The 15,207-nt window shown below is 39.6% G+C and overlaps 1 protein-coding gene across 50 annotated transcripts in view; it reads left to right on the top strand.

Annotated features, from left to right (window-relative positions):
* LOC147708230 (uncharacterized) overlaps positions 1-15,207 on the top strand; it is a 2,035,583-nt gene that overhangs the window by 1,284,225 nt on the left and 736,151 nt on the right. For all 50 annotated transcript variants that reach the window (XM_086926979.1, XM_086926974.1, XM_086926953.1 and 47 more), the window contains one exon: positions 3,046-3,099. In XM_086926979.1, coding sequence (XP_086783105.1) covers positions 3,046-3,099 — 54 coding nt within the window. The remainder of the gene's footprint in view (positions 1-3,045; positions 3,100-15,207) is intronic.

Here is a 15,207-nt window from a genome sequence, read left to right as displayed (position 1 = left end):
CAAGATAGTGGGACCTTAAAATAAGCCAAAAATTACAATTAGCAAAGATCTTAGACCTCCAAACCCCGGTTGACCAAAACAATCCTCCTCTCTAAATTCAGAAAAGATCCTCTTTCAGCTGGACTTTAATAAGTTCCTCTCAGCAGTAGAACACTTGTTGCAAAAAATTGAACTCTGCCTTGACCATTGTTAAAACAGCCAAGCTGAACAATTACATGAAATGGATGAACAAACACAGAGATTAACCACACTGGAATAACAACATCACGCCACTCCACAGACGGGCCTTCACTTGTGGCAATACCTTGAGTACCTTTTTTTTTTACACAACTATCACTTTGGGCACAGTGGCTGGAGTTTGTGCCCTAAATGTGCGAGGAATTACCTTAGGCACCACAAGAGATAGTAACTTCTGATCTTTAAGGTCCCCAAAACCAAAAGAACAGTAAAAGTTGCCACAAGAAACAAACATTTTGTGCATTTAAGGTCCAAACACCAACAGAACAGTAAACATGAGGTGCTGCTACTAATACAAACTATATTCTCCACAAAGGCACAAAGGTGAAAGAGACTGAACCAACCACATTAAAGAAATGCTTAATGCGCAAAAGACTGATCCTTGTCAAGCTAGTGCTGGCCTTAAAATAACCCAACATGTATAATTAGTAAACACCTTGGAACTCCATGCCCCAGTTGACCAAAAAGGGCAACCTAATCCTCTCCAAATTTAAAAGAGATATAAACTCTTTCAGCAGGACTTTACCAAGTTCCTCTCAGAATTAGAACACTTGGTGCAAAAACATAACTCTCTCTTGACTTGACCAGTGGGAAAACAGTCAAACTGAACAATTACATGAGAGGTATGAAAAAACACAGAGATTAACCACACTGGAACAATCACACCAAGCTATGTTAGTCAAGATCAATGATATTGAAAACAGGTCCGATGCAATATCATGCAACTGAGAGGGATTAAAAAAGACATTGCTAATAAATATCTGGAGGCCTATGTACAAGAACTATTTTTGCAGTTGTTATAGAAGGCGGTCGACACACCAGTCCAGTTAGACTACATGCATCTACTCTGGATTCTAACAGGAGAAGAATTTCCCACCAAGGGCCAGATGTACGACTAAGAAAATTGCGCATCTCAAATTGCGACTCTTTTGTGAGTCGCAATTTGCGAGGTGCAATTTTCCGATGTACAACAATGTATTTCACACTGTTCTCGATTCCCAATGGTGACACAAATTGCGAGGCTCATTAATAGTTATGAGCCTCCCACAATTTGCGAGCCCATTGGGAATGCCAACCCTCCCAAGGATGGTGGACTGCTGGGCTCAGCAGACTACCATGTCTGGGACTGCTTTTTAATAAAGCAGCTTTTTTCTTTTTTTTAAATGCAGCCCATCTTTGATTACAGGAAAATGGGATGCATTTAAAAAAGACAAATGAAACCTTTCAGTTACATTTTTTTAAGGGCAGGCAGTGGTTTCTGGGACCACTGCCAACTCTTAAAAAATATTTTCCAACATGCTCACAAAGGGGAAGGGGTCTCCTGGGAAACCCTTCCCGTTTGCGAGTGGTACCACCCACTTGAGTAGGTGGTAAACTGTGAGTGTTTTGCAGCCGCAAATGCGGTCGCAAAACACTAGTACATAGCATGTTGACTCGCTATTCGGAAGGGATGCCCCTTCCTAATAGCGAGAGTCGCAAATGCTATTTTGCGAGTCAGGGACTCGCAAAATAGCATTTGTACATGCTATTACCCTTTCGTACGGCTTCAAACGGGAGGTTCTCCCGTTTGCAGCAGCAAAAAAGGCTTGTACATCTTGACCCTGAGGGAGAGGTGTAGATCTGCAGCCAGGGCGACTGATGCAGGAATCTGGGGATCACGGTTCGATGCCCGGCGCCAGCATCAGATTAGCCCAGCAACAGGTGACTCAGGGCAATATCTTACTTAACCTTCCCGATGGCCCCCAGCGCCTTGAGACTCTTACGGGTGATTGTTTGCGCATTACAAATGTTGATTATTATTATTATTATTATTATTACCCTAGCCAATTTCTTTCAAGTCAGACCCTTATGGACTTTCTGATCCTGGTCCCACTGGGCCTAGATTTCCTGGTCCTTTATATTCCCTGGTTATTCTAATCTAGGGTCTTAAGGTGTTGCTAGCCTAAGTCCTGTCTGGTTGTGGTGATCAAGAATTGAACAATTCGATCTGGCCCCTTGGTCCTCCTTCATCTGTTCTAAAAGTTTTGAAGTTTGATTTCCGCATATCATATCTAAATAACACAAATCTTTTTATTCAAAATTGATTTTCCTGTTGACTTCATCTGTAAACATTTTAGCTTACTCAATGCATTTTCCTTTGTACAAACAAGATGGCCACTGCCCTACCAATACTTATCGTCTCTTTTTTCTTCACAGCTGGCTAAATATATACCTGCTTCACACTATTTATCCAGTCAAATTTTACATCATCTCTACTGTTTTGCCTTTGGCTGGCTAACCAGCAATGATTGTGTACTATTTTGCTGGCCACTGTGTAAATAGCAGATTTACTATTTGGTAGGCAGCCGGGTAAATAGCCACATCTATTTTTTTATTATGAGCTGAGCACGAACTGTGCCCACTTCCATTTTGCTTTTAAGCACAAAATGTCAAACATAGGGTATTTTTGTGCAAAAGCAATAAAAACATGTTTCTGCAAGATACCACCTACTTTTTAAGAATATACAAAAAACGATAACATTTATGTACCTGAAACGGTTGCTCAAAATAAACAAGTCTGGGTTATCAGTATGCCTAATAATTAAGAAAGTAATGTGGCGAAAACGTATTACTGTGGTATTGTTTTTAAAGCGGAGGTGGTTTGTGGTGGATTGTCATTGATCATTATTGGTAACTGCAGAGTTTGCAATTCCTGTATTGTGTGCAATAACAAAGAGAATTTTACAATCTGTATTTTTCCATATGGCAACAGTTATCGTATTTGTTCTTCTATATGAAAATGCTTAGTATATTGTACTTTGTTAACAGAGCCTGCTAAAAAAAAGGAAGTAAAGAAATATCCGGCTCCCTTGAAGGATAAAGGTAACATCGTCATTTTAGTTTGGAAACATTTTAATTAGGTTTGCTGAACAATGTTTCTAGCACCCTTCTAGACCAACATACTGTATTGTATGCATATTACAAGAAGCTTTGAGCCAGTCTTAGTTAACCATTTGCTTCTTTGACTCAGTAATCTTCAGTCATTGGCATAAGACGTTGTCTCTCACATCTTGGATCATTGCACAGCAGTATGTTAATATCATATAAATGTACTGCCTAGTTGGGTGTATCTTTCTGTCTGCTTTTTAAATGCATCAAGTGCTGTTATACATTTGAAAATTGCACTCTGTCATCTGACTCTTATTTATTTATTTCATCCATACATTGCATTTACAATTCAATATTTGTTTCAATTATTTTGCATTGCAGTAGGCTTGCTTTTGTCAGCGCTAGAGTGTAAAACTGACCCAAACATGGCTGTCTGATTGGATTCTTTTCGTGTAGTTTGGGAGGCTGCTCCAACAGATGAAATCACAGGAGGCTTCAGGGTCAGGCTTCGGGTCCTTACCGTGAGCTCTTTCAAGGACATTCATTATTTCAATATGGCTGCTGCATTTTATTGAAGCGTATTTCATAGGGGTCCATTAATGTTTGTGGGGTGTACTGGCAAGGAGGCTCATGATTGGCCAGTTTTCTTTCACCTTACTTACTAGCCTTCAATCACTTACTGTTCACTGCTGGGTGAACAGAGAAGGGTGGGAATATTGCTTGCATCTCAGCAAAAACTCCCTCCTGATCCCCTTTTCAAGCTACAGTTTTGCAGTGGTGCTTCCTGCCCCTGCACCCAACCCTGCCTGGTCTTCTCTCCTTTTTTTCGTTTCCCTCTCTCGCTCCCATATCGCTCCCAGGACACTACATCTCGGGTGGCGCTCCCAGAGTTTGCTGTCTTCTCCTGCCCTTTCTCTCTTTGCTTCTTTTTCGTATTGCAACATTTTTAATACTTGCAGGCATCTCTCCATCATCACTAGGGGGGGGGGAGGGGCAGGGTTTGGGGGGTTTGCGAAATGCCAAAATATAGGAAATTAACAGCTAGATTCATGAAAGGAAATTGCGCTTGCAAAGGGCCAGATTCTGAGAATCTGGCCCTTTGCGAGCGCAATTTTTGCATTTGGGATTCATCATCCCAAATGCAAAAATCGGTAATTGCAAAATCTCATATTTGCGAGGAATTGCATTTAAGGAATCTCTATTTGAGATTCCTTAAATGCAATTCATCAACTATTTTAAATTTGCGAATTCGCAATATTTGGCCGCTATTTACCGCGAGGTCAAACCTCGTGGTAAATAGCGAAAACTTAGAAAAATGCATTTAAATGCATTTTTCTAAGTTACATGTTACACATACACATGTCCTTTGGACATGTGTGTGCGCAACACCAATGGAGATTACATTTCAAGGGTGCTACAGGGTGTCCTTTGGACACCCCTGGCACCCTTGAAATCGCCGGCCTTATGGCCCATAGGAATGAATGGGGAGTTATTCCTTATTTTCGATTAGCAATTTGCAATCGCAAATAAGGAATATGTAGGAATCGCAATTTATTTAGCGATTCCTACATGATTCCCGTTTTGCGAGTCTGTAATAGCGATTCCTTATTATTCGCTATTACAGACTCGCAAAACATCCCGATGATGAATCGGGCTGTAAGTGAGATTACGCATAATTACATGAAATGGTAATCTAGCATTTGGCGCAATAATTAGCATGAAATGTGTGTCCTTACATCCAGTTTTGATACGAAGAAGCATTTCAAACTAAAAAAAACTGTTCAAATAAGCCAAGTGCTGAAAATAGCAGCTGCTCACGTTGTGGTTGTTCACGTGCTCTTCTGTCAGAATTTTGCTGTGAACAGCCGCATAATAACGCGATGTGGCGTAACTGCATATTTTGGGGGATTTTGCATAAAAAGCATAGCTCAAAATTCCTGAAATTGTGTAAATTACTCCAATGTAATTTCAATGTCACTTGGGCCTAATCAATACTATAGAAAAGTCAAACATCTTGGCTTTTGCAAGTACTCATTTATTTTAGATTTTTTGTTGTGCCTACTGAAAAGAAATTGCTCGGCCTTTTTCGATGAACTATTCATTCTATTGTTCGATATTTCAACCTGACTGTTTAGAAGTGACACTGTGTACAAGGTTTAGAGCTGTTAATAAAATACATAGAAACACACAAACGTGTTGCTAACATCATTGAAGCCGCATTATGTACATAGATCTCGTGGCACCATTGAAAGGTTTGTGATAAAAAAATGTTGAAGCTGACAATGTTTGTGCTTTAAGTACAATATGCTATTTTAGCGGGAATGTTGCTATCACTTCTCTACCACCACATGCGCCAGCACCAACCATGGCAATTTTTGAAAAATGGAAGCCCTGATTGGTCCAGTGCATGTCCGTTAGAGAACACACAGTAAGGCAATCAAGCTTCTTTGAATAACGCCTAATGCAGACCACCAAACAGGTGCATTGTCTCAGAGGGTATCATTTCCTAGTGGTGCTGGATCCATGTTCTCAATTGAAATTTCGGAAATTAAGATGTCTAACTTCAAGGTGAGTTTGCACTGAGTTTCTTCTACACCATGCTCTATATGAGGCCCTTTGGGTCCGATTTAAAAAACGGTGTCCTTAAATTTAAAGTTTCACCATTAGGTTAGAGAGGGATTATAATTCGGTATTCCACCACTCATGAATGTCTTGAATGGTGGAGCACAGTACCCCTAAAGGCAACGTTTTCATGCTAAAAAGTTATCTGTGTCATAGGTTAACAATGGAGTACCAAATGTATTTTATTTTTTAATTTATTTAATATTATTTATTCCATTTAATCAAACATAGCTTCAGTTTGGGGGCAGATAGAAAAATTATTCTTGCACTCATTTCAATTGTTATTTATAATCCTCTTTAATGGCAAAGTCAGATTTTAATGAAAAATTCAGAAAATGCCACTTTTGGAAAGTTGCCATTTGTCTGCCTAAACCAAATACGCCTTTATGCCAAGACAAAGGGAAGAACTGACCAGAAACAGTTTTAGGGCTAGGCCATGTAATTCCCCGTCGACCTCAGAACCTCTCATTAGAAGACTCCTGGACCTGTGGAAGATTCAAACGAAGGACTGCCCTGCTGTTTGAAGAAGGAAGTCTAGTCCTGCCTGGCTTGAACCTAGGCTCTCCAGAAGTGACTCTAAGGGCCAGTTGACTGACCTGTTTGAGTTATAGGAACACAACAAGCTTCTAGAGGCCTCCCTTCAACTGCCCATCTGACTAGCACCAACTGGGCCTGCAACAGGACCTGTCTGAGCCCTGCTCATGGCCTCTGCTGCAGTCCTGATCTCGAGAGGTGCCCCCCATGCCCTGGACCCTGGGTTTGCTTCAGAGTACTATTGAACTGAACAACAAAGCAGACCCTTCGTATCAAAAAGTGACAGTCCCCCACACCCACAAACACTAATCTAAAAGCAACGACTTCTCTTTGTGTCAACCACTACAGTCCACATTAACAATGACAGCCCATGTCGAAATCCAATGGGAAGCTCCAGTGATGACTGGCTCTTCATGCTACAACTGCGACCATCCACAATGCCCTTCCTGCTTCTTGCACTGATAACAGTCAGCTTGTGGCCCCCACCAAAGCGAAACTCCACCTGCAGCTCATCGCGAGTACTTGGACTTTAGAATGTAAACTCTTCAGTGGGATGAACCTGGTCCCTATATCCGACCTGTGCTGCATTGGGTCACCTACGCTTGTATTTTTACTCTGTTCCAACTAGACCAGATAACCTGGAGTGGCGCTCTGTGCTTCTTCGTGCTATTTTCACCTAAAAGTTTCAAAGTTCATAGCTCCTGTTCTACTGATTCAATTTTTGTAGTTTTGCTGTCTTTTTATTTATTGACAACAATTCGATTTTTCTAAATTGGATTGGGATTTTTCTTGTGTCATGTTCTCTCTTTTTAACGGTTTGAGTGCAGCATTCATACTTTACACACTGTACCTAAGTTAAGCCTGACAGCTTTTGTGCAAAGGACCAGAGGGTTAGGCATAGGTTTATTTAGTGACTTTCGTAGTTCACCCTGACAATGTACTTAATATTGGAGTGGGGCTATCATGCCTCACAACTAATAACCTAGGGCCAGATGTAGGTGGCCAATTACCGGTCGGTAACGGCCGATTTTGCCGTTACCGACCGGTATTTGGTTCTTGAGATGTAGGGGGCCCTAATTTTAACGATTCTGTAAATTTACCAATTTGGTAAATTTAACGGATCTGTAAAATACCGAATCGGTAAATTTACCGAATCGGTAAATCTGGATGTAGGTGGCACTGAAAACTGTGCCACAGGCCCTTTAGAATTCGTTATTTACCATCAAATACTATTTGATGGTAAATAACGAATTCCTGTGTACATGCACATCTGTTCCTATAGGAAACAATGGCAATTACCGAATCATTAAATACCGATTCGGTAATTACCGAATATTACCGATTCGTTAAATTATTCGGTAAAAATACCTACATAGCATTTACCGATTTGTAAATACCAAATCGGTAAAATTCGGTATTTACGAATCGGTAAATGCCATTTACCTACATCTGGCCCTTAATTTCTTACAAAAAGAATTAGAAAACTTTCTCTATAGGTTTACACTCAAATGGTTTCTACGTTGGTAGATTACAAAGTAAAGTTGGCAAGCATAAAAGTACAGTGAGTTTGCACATTTCTTTAACATGTTTTTAAAAACATGCCAAACCATGAAGACATTTCAATTTTTGGTAAAATCTGTGGAAAATATTTTTGGGCAGATTTAAAAGAAAAGTGACGGAGCACAGAGTTAGCCTTTTTGGCTTAACGCCACGCTCTGCCACTTTTGAAACACAGGGCTGCACCGTATTTACAACAATACGATGCGGCCCTGCGTTTCCCCCTTCGTTCGTGCTAATTACAGCAACGTAAAGTTAGGATTTGGTCTTAAGTTAGGATTTTGTCTTAAATTAAACTTAAGTTAAACTTAAGTTTGTCTTAAGTTTTGGTCTTAAGACAAAATCCTAACAAGGCAAAGTTCTAACTTCAGACAATATTCTAATTTAAGACAAAATCCCAACGTTACTACTACTAAATGCCTTCTGTGAATACCAAAAGTAGTACGTTTAGGATTTTGTTTAAAATTAGTTCTGTGAATCGGCCCCACACATTTTTAAAATGATTGTTTATGTGAAGGAAGGCACACCTTCCTACACCTAAATAACCATGCATGGTATTTTGCTGTTTTTATGTATGCTGGACATTGAACCACACATAGAAACAGCAAGAAATATGTGAAATAAAGCATTTCTCCTCATTGAGCCACGTTAAGACCAAGTTTTTTTTAAAAAAAATTCTGGTGCTGCCTATGTTTACACCACAATATGGAGCAGCATCAAAATCAACAGGTGTTGCAGCTGAACGCCCACCGCAACACCCATTACCCACCCCTTTCGCGCTAAGTATATCATGAAAGGGTGCCTTATTTACATGGCACTGTTAAGCCATGTTAAGTGGCTTAACACTGCCTTGTAAATAAGACAAAGCCTGTATCGCCACAGGAACATCGAAAAAAGTGACGTTCATGACGTGATAGGGGCTTTTAAATATACCCTTTTGTGTTTTTTGATCTCAAGGTATTAATAAGGTATGAATTTCTAGGAGGTATTTCGCTGATGTTTTCCAAACCATGGAGAGTTAGAAATACTATAGGCAATGTGCACTAATACATTTTCATGTTGCAAACCCTGCTATTTGGTAGATTGCAATGGTTGAGACAATTAAATGTGCTTTTTGAATGAACTAAAACTACTCAGAGATTCGATGTTACTGAATCACTAAATGGGTTTAGAAAATCTTTAGATATCACTAATTGGAAAAGTTGTGCTTAAGGTGTCCCTACCAGATATTTATTATTTATAGTATGTATTATTCTTTTGTGACTGAAATGCGGGTGCAAAACATTATTATTTTACTGACATCTCAAAGGTGGTGGTAACCTGTTTGCAAACAGGAAAGGGTCTGCAGGTGACCCCTTTCCCTTTCCGAATGGTCCCAAAAACATTTTTTAGAAGTAAGCAGTGATTTATAGTTTTAGAAACTATTCCTGTAAGGAAAAAGTTCTGCAATAAAAAGAATGCTTTATTTGAAAGCAATACCTGTTGGCCGCCATCCTTGTGATTGCAACAAATTGCAGTTGGCCGCAATTTGCGACCAACCTCATTAATATTTAAAGATAAGTCCAATTGAGTCCTAATGCAATTCAGTATTTTGTGAATCAACAAATTAGTACGTAGGCCGGTCCACAAAATAGCACTGGATTCGCTCAAAGTCGGTGTGAAAATTGCAACCACTTTTAATGAATCTAATGTGCCAACATCTGACCCCATGTTCATAAAGTATTTGGTAATCTTAGTAATAGTCAATTTCTCTTGCCAGCAAGGAATATATTAATATTCTCCATGCCAAAGCACATTTTAGGGAGAGTGGTACTAATCTTACATTGCTATCCTCAAATAACAGCAATGGATACATGTTATTATTTTTGTGAGAAAGAGAATTATTAATTGGGATGGATAGTAGGCCTTGTTAATGGTTTCAGTAACTTAAACCTTATGTGACAAAGTAGATGATTAGTTGGAGAGAAAGTTAGTCCACCACAATTAATAATGCCACTATTCTTGTTAGGTCATGTAACTGTTTCAATAAGCTGAGCTCAAACCATGATTACTATGGCACAGAGCAGACAGGCAAAACTTAAGAAAATGTGAAAGCATTTAGAAGTACCAAAGCAATTTAAAATGTGAAAACAGAGCACAATAAAAATCTAACTCCACGATCTCGCAAATCTCACGCAACAAACATCTAACAAAGGGAACCAGTGGGATGATTTTTCTAAAATTGTAAATAAAAATAGTTCTTAAAAGCATTAAGCATCAACCACGGTCATCTGATTATTCTGACTTAGTCGCTGAATAGAAGTAAAAAAATCTCAGCAGGGCAAAGCAGCAGGTTCTGGCTAAGAATATCTCTACGAGGCCAGATAGCTGTCAGATGTGGCCTGGTCCCAGTGAAGTTGTTGACCTTTAGCTGTAAAGCTCAGAGTGGGAGAAATTAAAAGTTCGCCTAACAAAGGTGCCTTCGTATGGGGAAGATCCGCACGTTTTAACTCTGTCACTTTTTCAGCTCAGATTCCTCCAGAGGGACAAGGCTGCAAGCATTAAATGAATAGGGCTCCTTGAGGTTATACAGCCTCTCCATGGCATACTGCTGAAGTGGATTTGGTGCTGTGGAAATTCTCAGAGCAGGAGCAACCTCACTCTTTGGTAATAGTCAATTTCTCTTGCCAGCAAGGAACATATTAACATTCTCCATGCCAAAGCACATTTTAGGGAGAGTGGTACTAATCTTACATTGCTAACCTCAAATGACAGCAATGGTTAAATGTTATTGTTTTTGTGAGAAAGAGAACTATTAATTGGGATGGATAGTAGACCTCATTAATGGTTTCAGTAACTTAAACCTTATGTGACAAAGTAGATGATTAGTTGGAGAGAAAGTTAGTCCACCACAATTAATAATGCCACTATTCTTGTTAGGTCACGTAACTGTTTCAATAAGCTGAGCTCAAACCATGATAACTGTGGCACAGAGCAGACAGGCAAAACTTAAGAAAATGTGAAAGCATTTAGAAGTACCAAAGCAATTTAAAATGTGAAAACACAGCACAATATAAATCTAATTCCACGATCTCGCAAATCTCACTCAACAAACATCTAACAAAAGGAACCAGTGAGATGATTTTTCTAAAATTTTAAATAAAAATAGTTCTTAAAAGCATTAAGCATCAACCACGGTCATCTGATTATTCTGACTTAGTCTCTGAAATAGAAGTACAAAATTCTCAGCAGGGCAAAGCAGCAGGTTCTGGCCAAGAATATCTCCACGAAGACAGATAGCTGTCAGATGTGGCCTGGTCCCAGTGAAGTTGTTGACCTTTAGCTGTAAAGCTCAGAGTGGGAGAAATTAAAAGTTCGCCTAACAAAGGTGCCTTCGTATGGGGAAGATCCGCACGTTTTAACTCTGTCACTTTTTCAGCTCAGATTCCTCCAGAGGGACAAGGCTGCAAGCATTAAATGAATAGGGCTCCTTGAGGTTATACAGCCTCTCCATGGCATACTGCTGAAGTGGATTTGGTGCTGTGGAAATTCTCAGAGCAGGAGCAACCTCACTCTTTGGTAATAGTCAATTTCTCTTGCCAGCAAGGAACATATTAACATTCTCCATGCCAAAGCACATTTTAGGGAGAGTGGTACTAATCTTACATTGCTAACCTCAAATGACAGCAATGGTTAAATGTTATTGTTTTTGTGAGAAAGAGAACTATTAATTGGGATGGATAGTAGACCTCATTAATGGTTTCAGTAACTTAAACCTTATGTGACAAAGTAGATGATTAGTTGGAGAGAAAGTTAGTCCACCACAATTAATAATGCCACTATTCTTGTTAGGTCACGTAACTGTTTCAATAAGCTGAGCTCAAACCATGATAACTGTGGCACAGAGCAGACAGGCAAAACTTAAGAAAATGTGAAAGCATTTAGAAGTACCAAAGCAATTTAAAATGTGAAAACACAGCACAATATAAATCTAATTCCACGATCTCGCAAATCTCACTCAACAAACATCTAACAAAAGGAACCATTGAGATGATTTTTCTAAAATTGTAAATAAAAATAGTTCTTAAAAGCATTAAGCATCAACCACGGTCATCTGATTATTCTGACTTAGTCTCTGAAATAGAAGTAAAAAATTCTCAGCAGGGCAAAGCAGCAGGTTCTGGCCAAGAATATCTCCACGAAGACAGATAGCTGTCAGATGAGGCCCTGGTCCCAGTGAAGTTGTTGACCTTCAGCTGTAAAACTCAGAGTGGGAGAAATTAAAAATTCATGCCTAACAAAGGTGCTTTCATTCGGCGAAGATCTGCACATTTCAACTCAGTCTCTATTTCAACTCAGATTCCTCCAGAGGGACAAGGCTGCAAGCATTAGATGAATAGGGCTCCTTGAGGTTATACAGCCTCTCCATGGCATACTGCTGAAATGGATTTGGTGCTGTGGAAATTCCCAGAGCAGGAGCAACCTCAATCTTTGGCTCACCAGCAACGCACCTTCGCTGGGTTGGCTTGGCAGGTTTGTGCTAGTCCTCCAGAAGTCTTTGGAGCTGTAGCATCTTCCCCAGCCTGGGTACCCACAAATGACTCTGCCACACATGGAGCTTAGTATTACACATCTTTATTTGTCGGAGTGCAACTGCAGACTCTACGTTCTAAATCAGCCTTCACTGCATTCTGCTCCAGCACTTACATCACAGCTCTACTGAGTCTATAGTAAGCCAAAAGGGCTCCAGCATTGCTAACTTGCAAGACACTAAATGTCTTCACTCTATATATATTTATATAAAAATGTGTGTCTGTTTATATTTATTTTTTTTACTGAAAAAAACATAGGTTTCACGGATGTTATAGTTAGAAATTAGTATTTAAAAAACCTTTGAAATGCACCGAAAAAAAATATAGGTTTCAAGGATGTTATAGTTAGAAATTAGCGTTTGAAAAACCCTAGAAATGAACTGAAAAAACCACAGGTTTCAGGGATGTTAAAGTTAGTTGGACATTTCAATCGTACAAAACCAGAGCAATTCGGCCATCATAGTCAGTTGAGCTAACCATAGCTCGCGCCACCACAGTGCACTGCTGATGACGTCAAATATTACATCCTTCATCACATTGTCAGTGACATCAATGATGACATTACTGATTACATTTCAAATTACATCACTAATGACATTATCCAGTGACTGTGTGTTTTTGTAAAGTTTAAATATATTTTATATATATAAATGCCAAGGTGAATTGAAGAATGAGTGAGTATATGCGTGTCTGAATGGATGATTTTGTAGGTGTGTGACTGACTGCATAATTGAGTGATTAAACGTATCTTACTGAATGCATGGGTTAGTGACTAAACTGTGTTAATGTCTGTATCAATCTGTTAGTTGGTGTGTAAGCGGCTGCATGGGTTGGTGAGTAGCTACCTGAGTGTCTATTTGGGTTAATTAGACGCCTGAGTGTCTGTGTAGGTGGGTGGGGAGTGTGTGACTCTGTGCATAGATGTGTGAGTGGGTGATTCACAGGGTGTATGGGTTCAAGACTGCATGTGTAAAGGGCTGTATAGGTGGGTGAGTATTTATATGGGTGTGTTGGTGAGTGAATAGATATCTCAATGGTACATGTGTGAGTAATAACTTATGTGAAAGGCAGTATATATGAGTGTTGGAGTACATAAATGACAATATGTGAGAGTGATTGATTGTGAGAGTGACTGTATGGATGATTGTGCGATTATATCAGTGATTGTACAAAAGAGTAAGTATGTGTTAGTATCTGTATTAATAAGTGAGGTGATATGTGTATAAGTGTATAGGTGAGTAAATGGGAGTGTGATTAATTCTTTGCATGACTGACTAGGTGTGTGAGTAGCTATGGATAAGTGGTGGTGTGTGAGTGTCTGTATGGTTGTATGAGTGCATATGATAGTGCTGTATTGATGAGTAACTGCATGTATGAGTGACAATGGGTGAATGAGTGAATGTGTGTTTACACCTATGAATCAGTGAGTGGGTATGTAGTACCACGTATTGGTGTGTCTATGGTTTTGAAAATGATAGTCTGCTTTTTAGAGTGGGTGTATCAAAGGTTACATTAGGGTATGAGGAGGTGCATCCGATTATTACGTGGATGATGTCATCAGTGATGTCATTTGAGATGTCATCAGTGATGTCACTGACCATGTCATGCATGATGTAATATGTGATGTCATCAGCAGTGCATTGCGGGGGCGTGAGTTATAGTTAGCTCAACTAACTATAACGGCCGAATTTCTCTGGGTTTAAAAATGTTTCTGAGTGTAATGTCCAACTAACTATAACGTCCCTGAAACCTGTGTTTTTTTCAATAAATTTCTAAGGTTTTTTAAATGCTAATTTCTAATTATAACGTCCCTGAAACCTATGGTTTTGTACGAGTGAAATGTCCAACTAACTACAATGTACCTGAAACCTATAGTTGTTTCAGTGAATTTAAAAAGTTGTTTAAATGATAATTTCTAACTATATAATGTCCCTTAAACCTATGTTTTTTTCAGTGAATTTCAAAGGCTTTTTAAATGCTAATTCCTAATTATGCCAACAGAGGTAGGACATGTGCAGAAAGATGATGAAAGGTACAGAAAGAAGCAAGAGATATGCAGAAAGAACCAATAGAGGTGTAGAAAGAGGCCTTGTTGCAAGTCATCCTGTGCCCCCAACTTTTTGTTGACTGGTACTGGTGGTAACTGACTCTGACAACCAGGCCCGGAGCCAGTGCTATGCTGAAAGACACTTAGAATACAGTAAAAACACCTACATACACTAGGGTACACTATGGGTTGGAAATACCCCTGTGATTGGCATGACCTCCCCTGTAAGGCCCTAGTACATAATAGGGCAGAGGGTTTAAAACTACCTCTAACCCAGAGGTGCCGAAAGAGGCAAGAGAGGTGCAGAAAAAAGCAAGTGAAGTGCAGAAAGAGGCAAGAAAGGTGCGGAAAGAGGCAAGAGAGTTACCGAAGAAGGCAGGAGGGGTGCAGGAAGAAGGAAGAGAAGTGCAGAAAGAAGAAGGAGAATTTCTGAAAGACACAACAGAGCTGTAGAAAGAAACAAGAGAAGTACAGAAGAGGGAAGACAAGTGCAGAAAGAGACAAAAGTTGTACAGAATGAAGCAACAAAGGTGCAGAAAGAGGCAAGAGAAGTGCAGAAAGAAGCAAGTGAGGTACAGAAAGGGGCAAGAGAAGTGCGAAAAGAGGCAAGAGAGGTGCAGAAACAGGCAGGAGCAGTTTATAAAGAGGTAAGAGAATTGCTGAAAGAAGCAACAGAGGTGTAGAAAGAAGCAAGAAAATTGCAGAAAGAGTCATTTGAGATGCAGGAACAGGCAAGAAAGGTACATTAAAAAGGGATGACGAGTGCAGAAA

This window comes from Lissotriton vulgaris, chromosome 6 (assembly GCF_964263255.1).
Source record: "Lissotriton vulgaris chromosome 6, aLisVul1.2, whole genome shotgun sequence".
Taxonomy (NCBI): domain Eukaryota; kingdom Metazoa; phylum Chordata; class Amphibia; order Caudata; family Salamandridae; genus Lissotriton; species Lissotriton vulgaris.
This window is presented reverse-complemented; position numbering and strand designations above follow the sequence as displayed.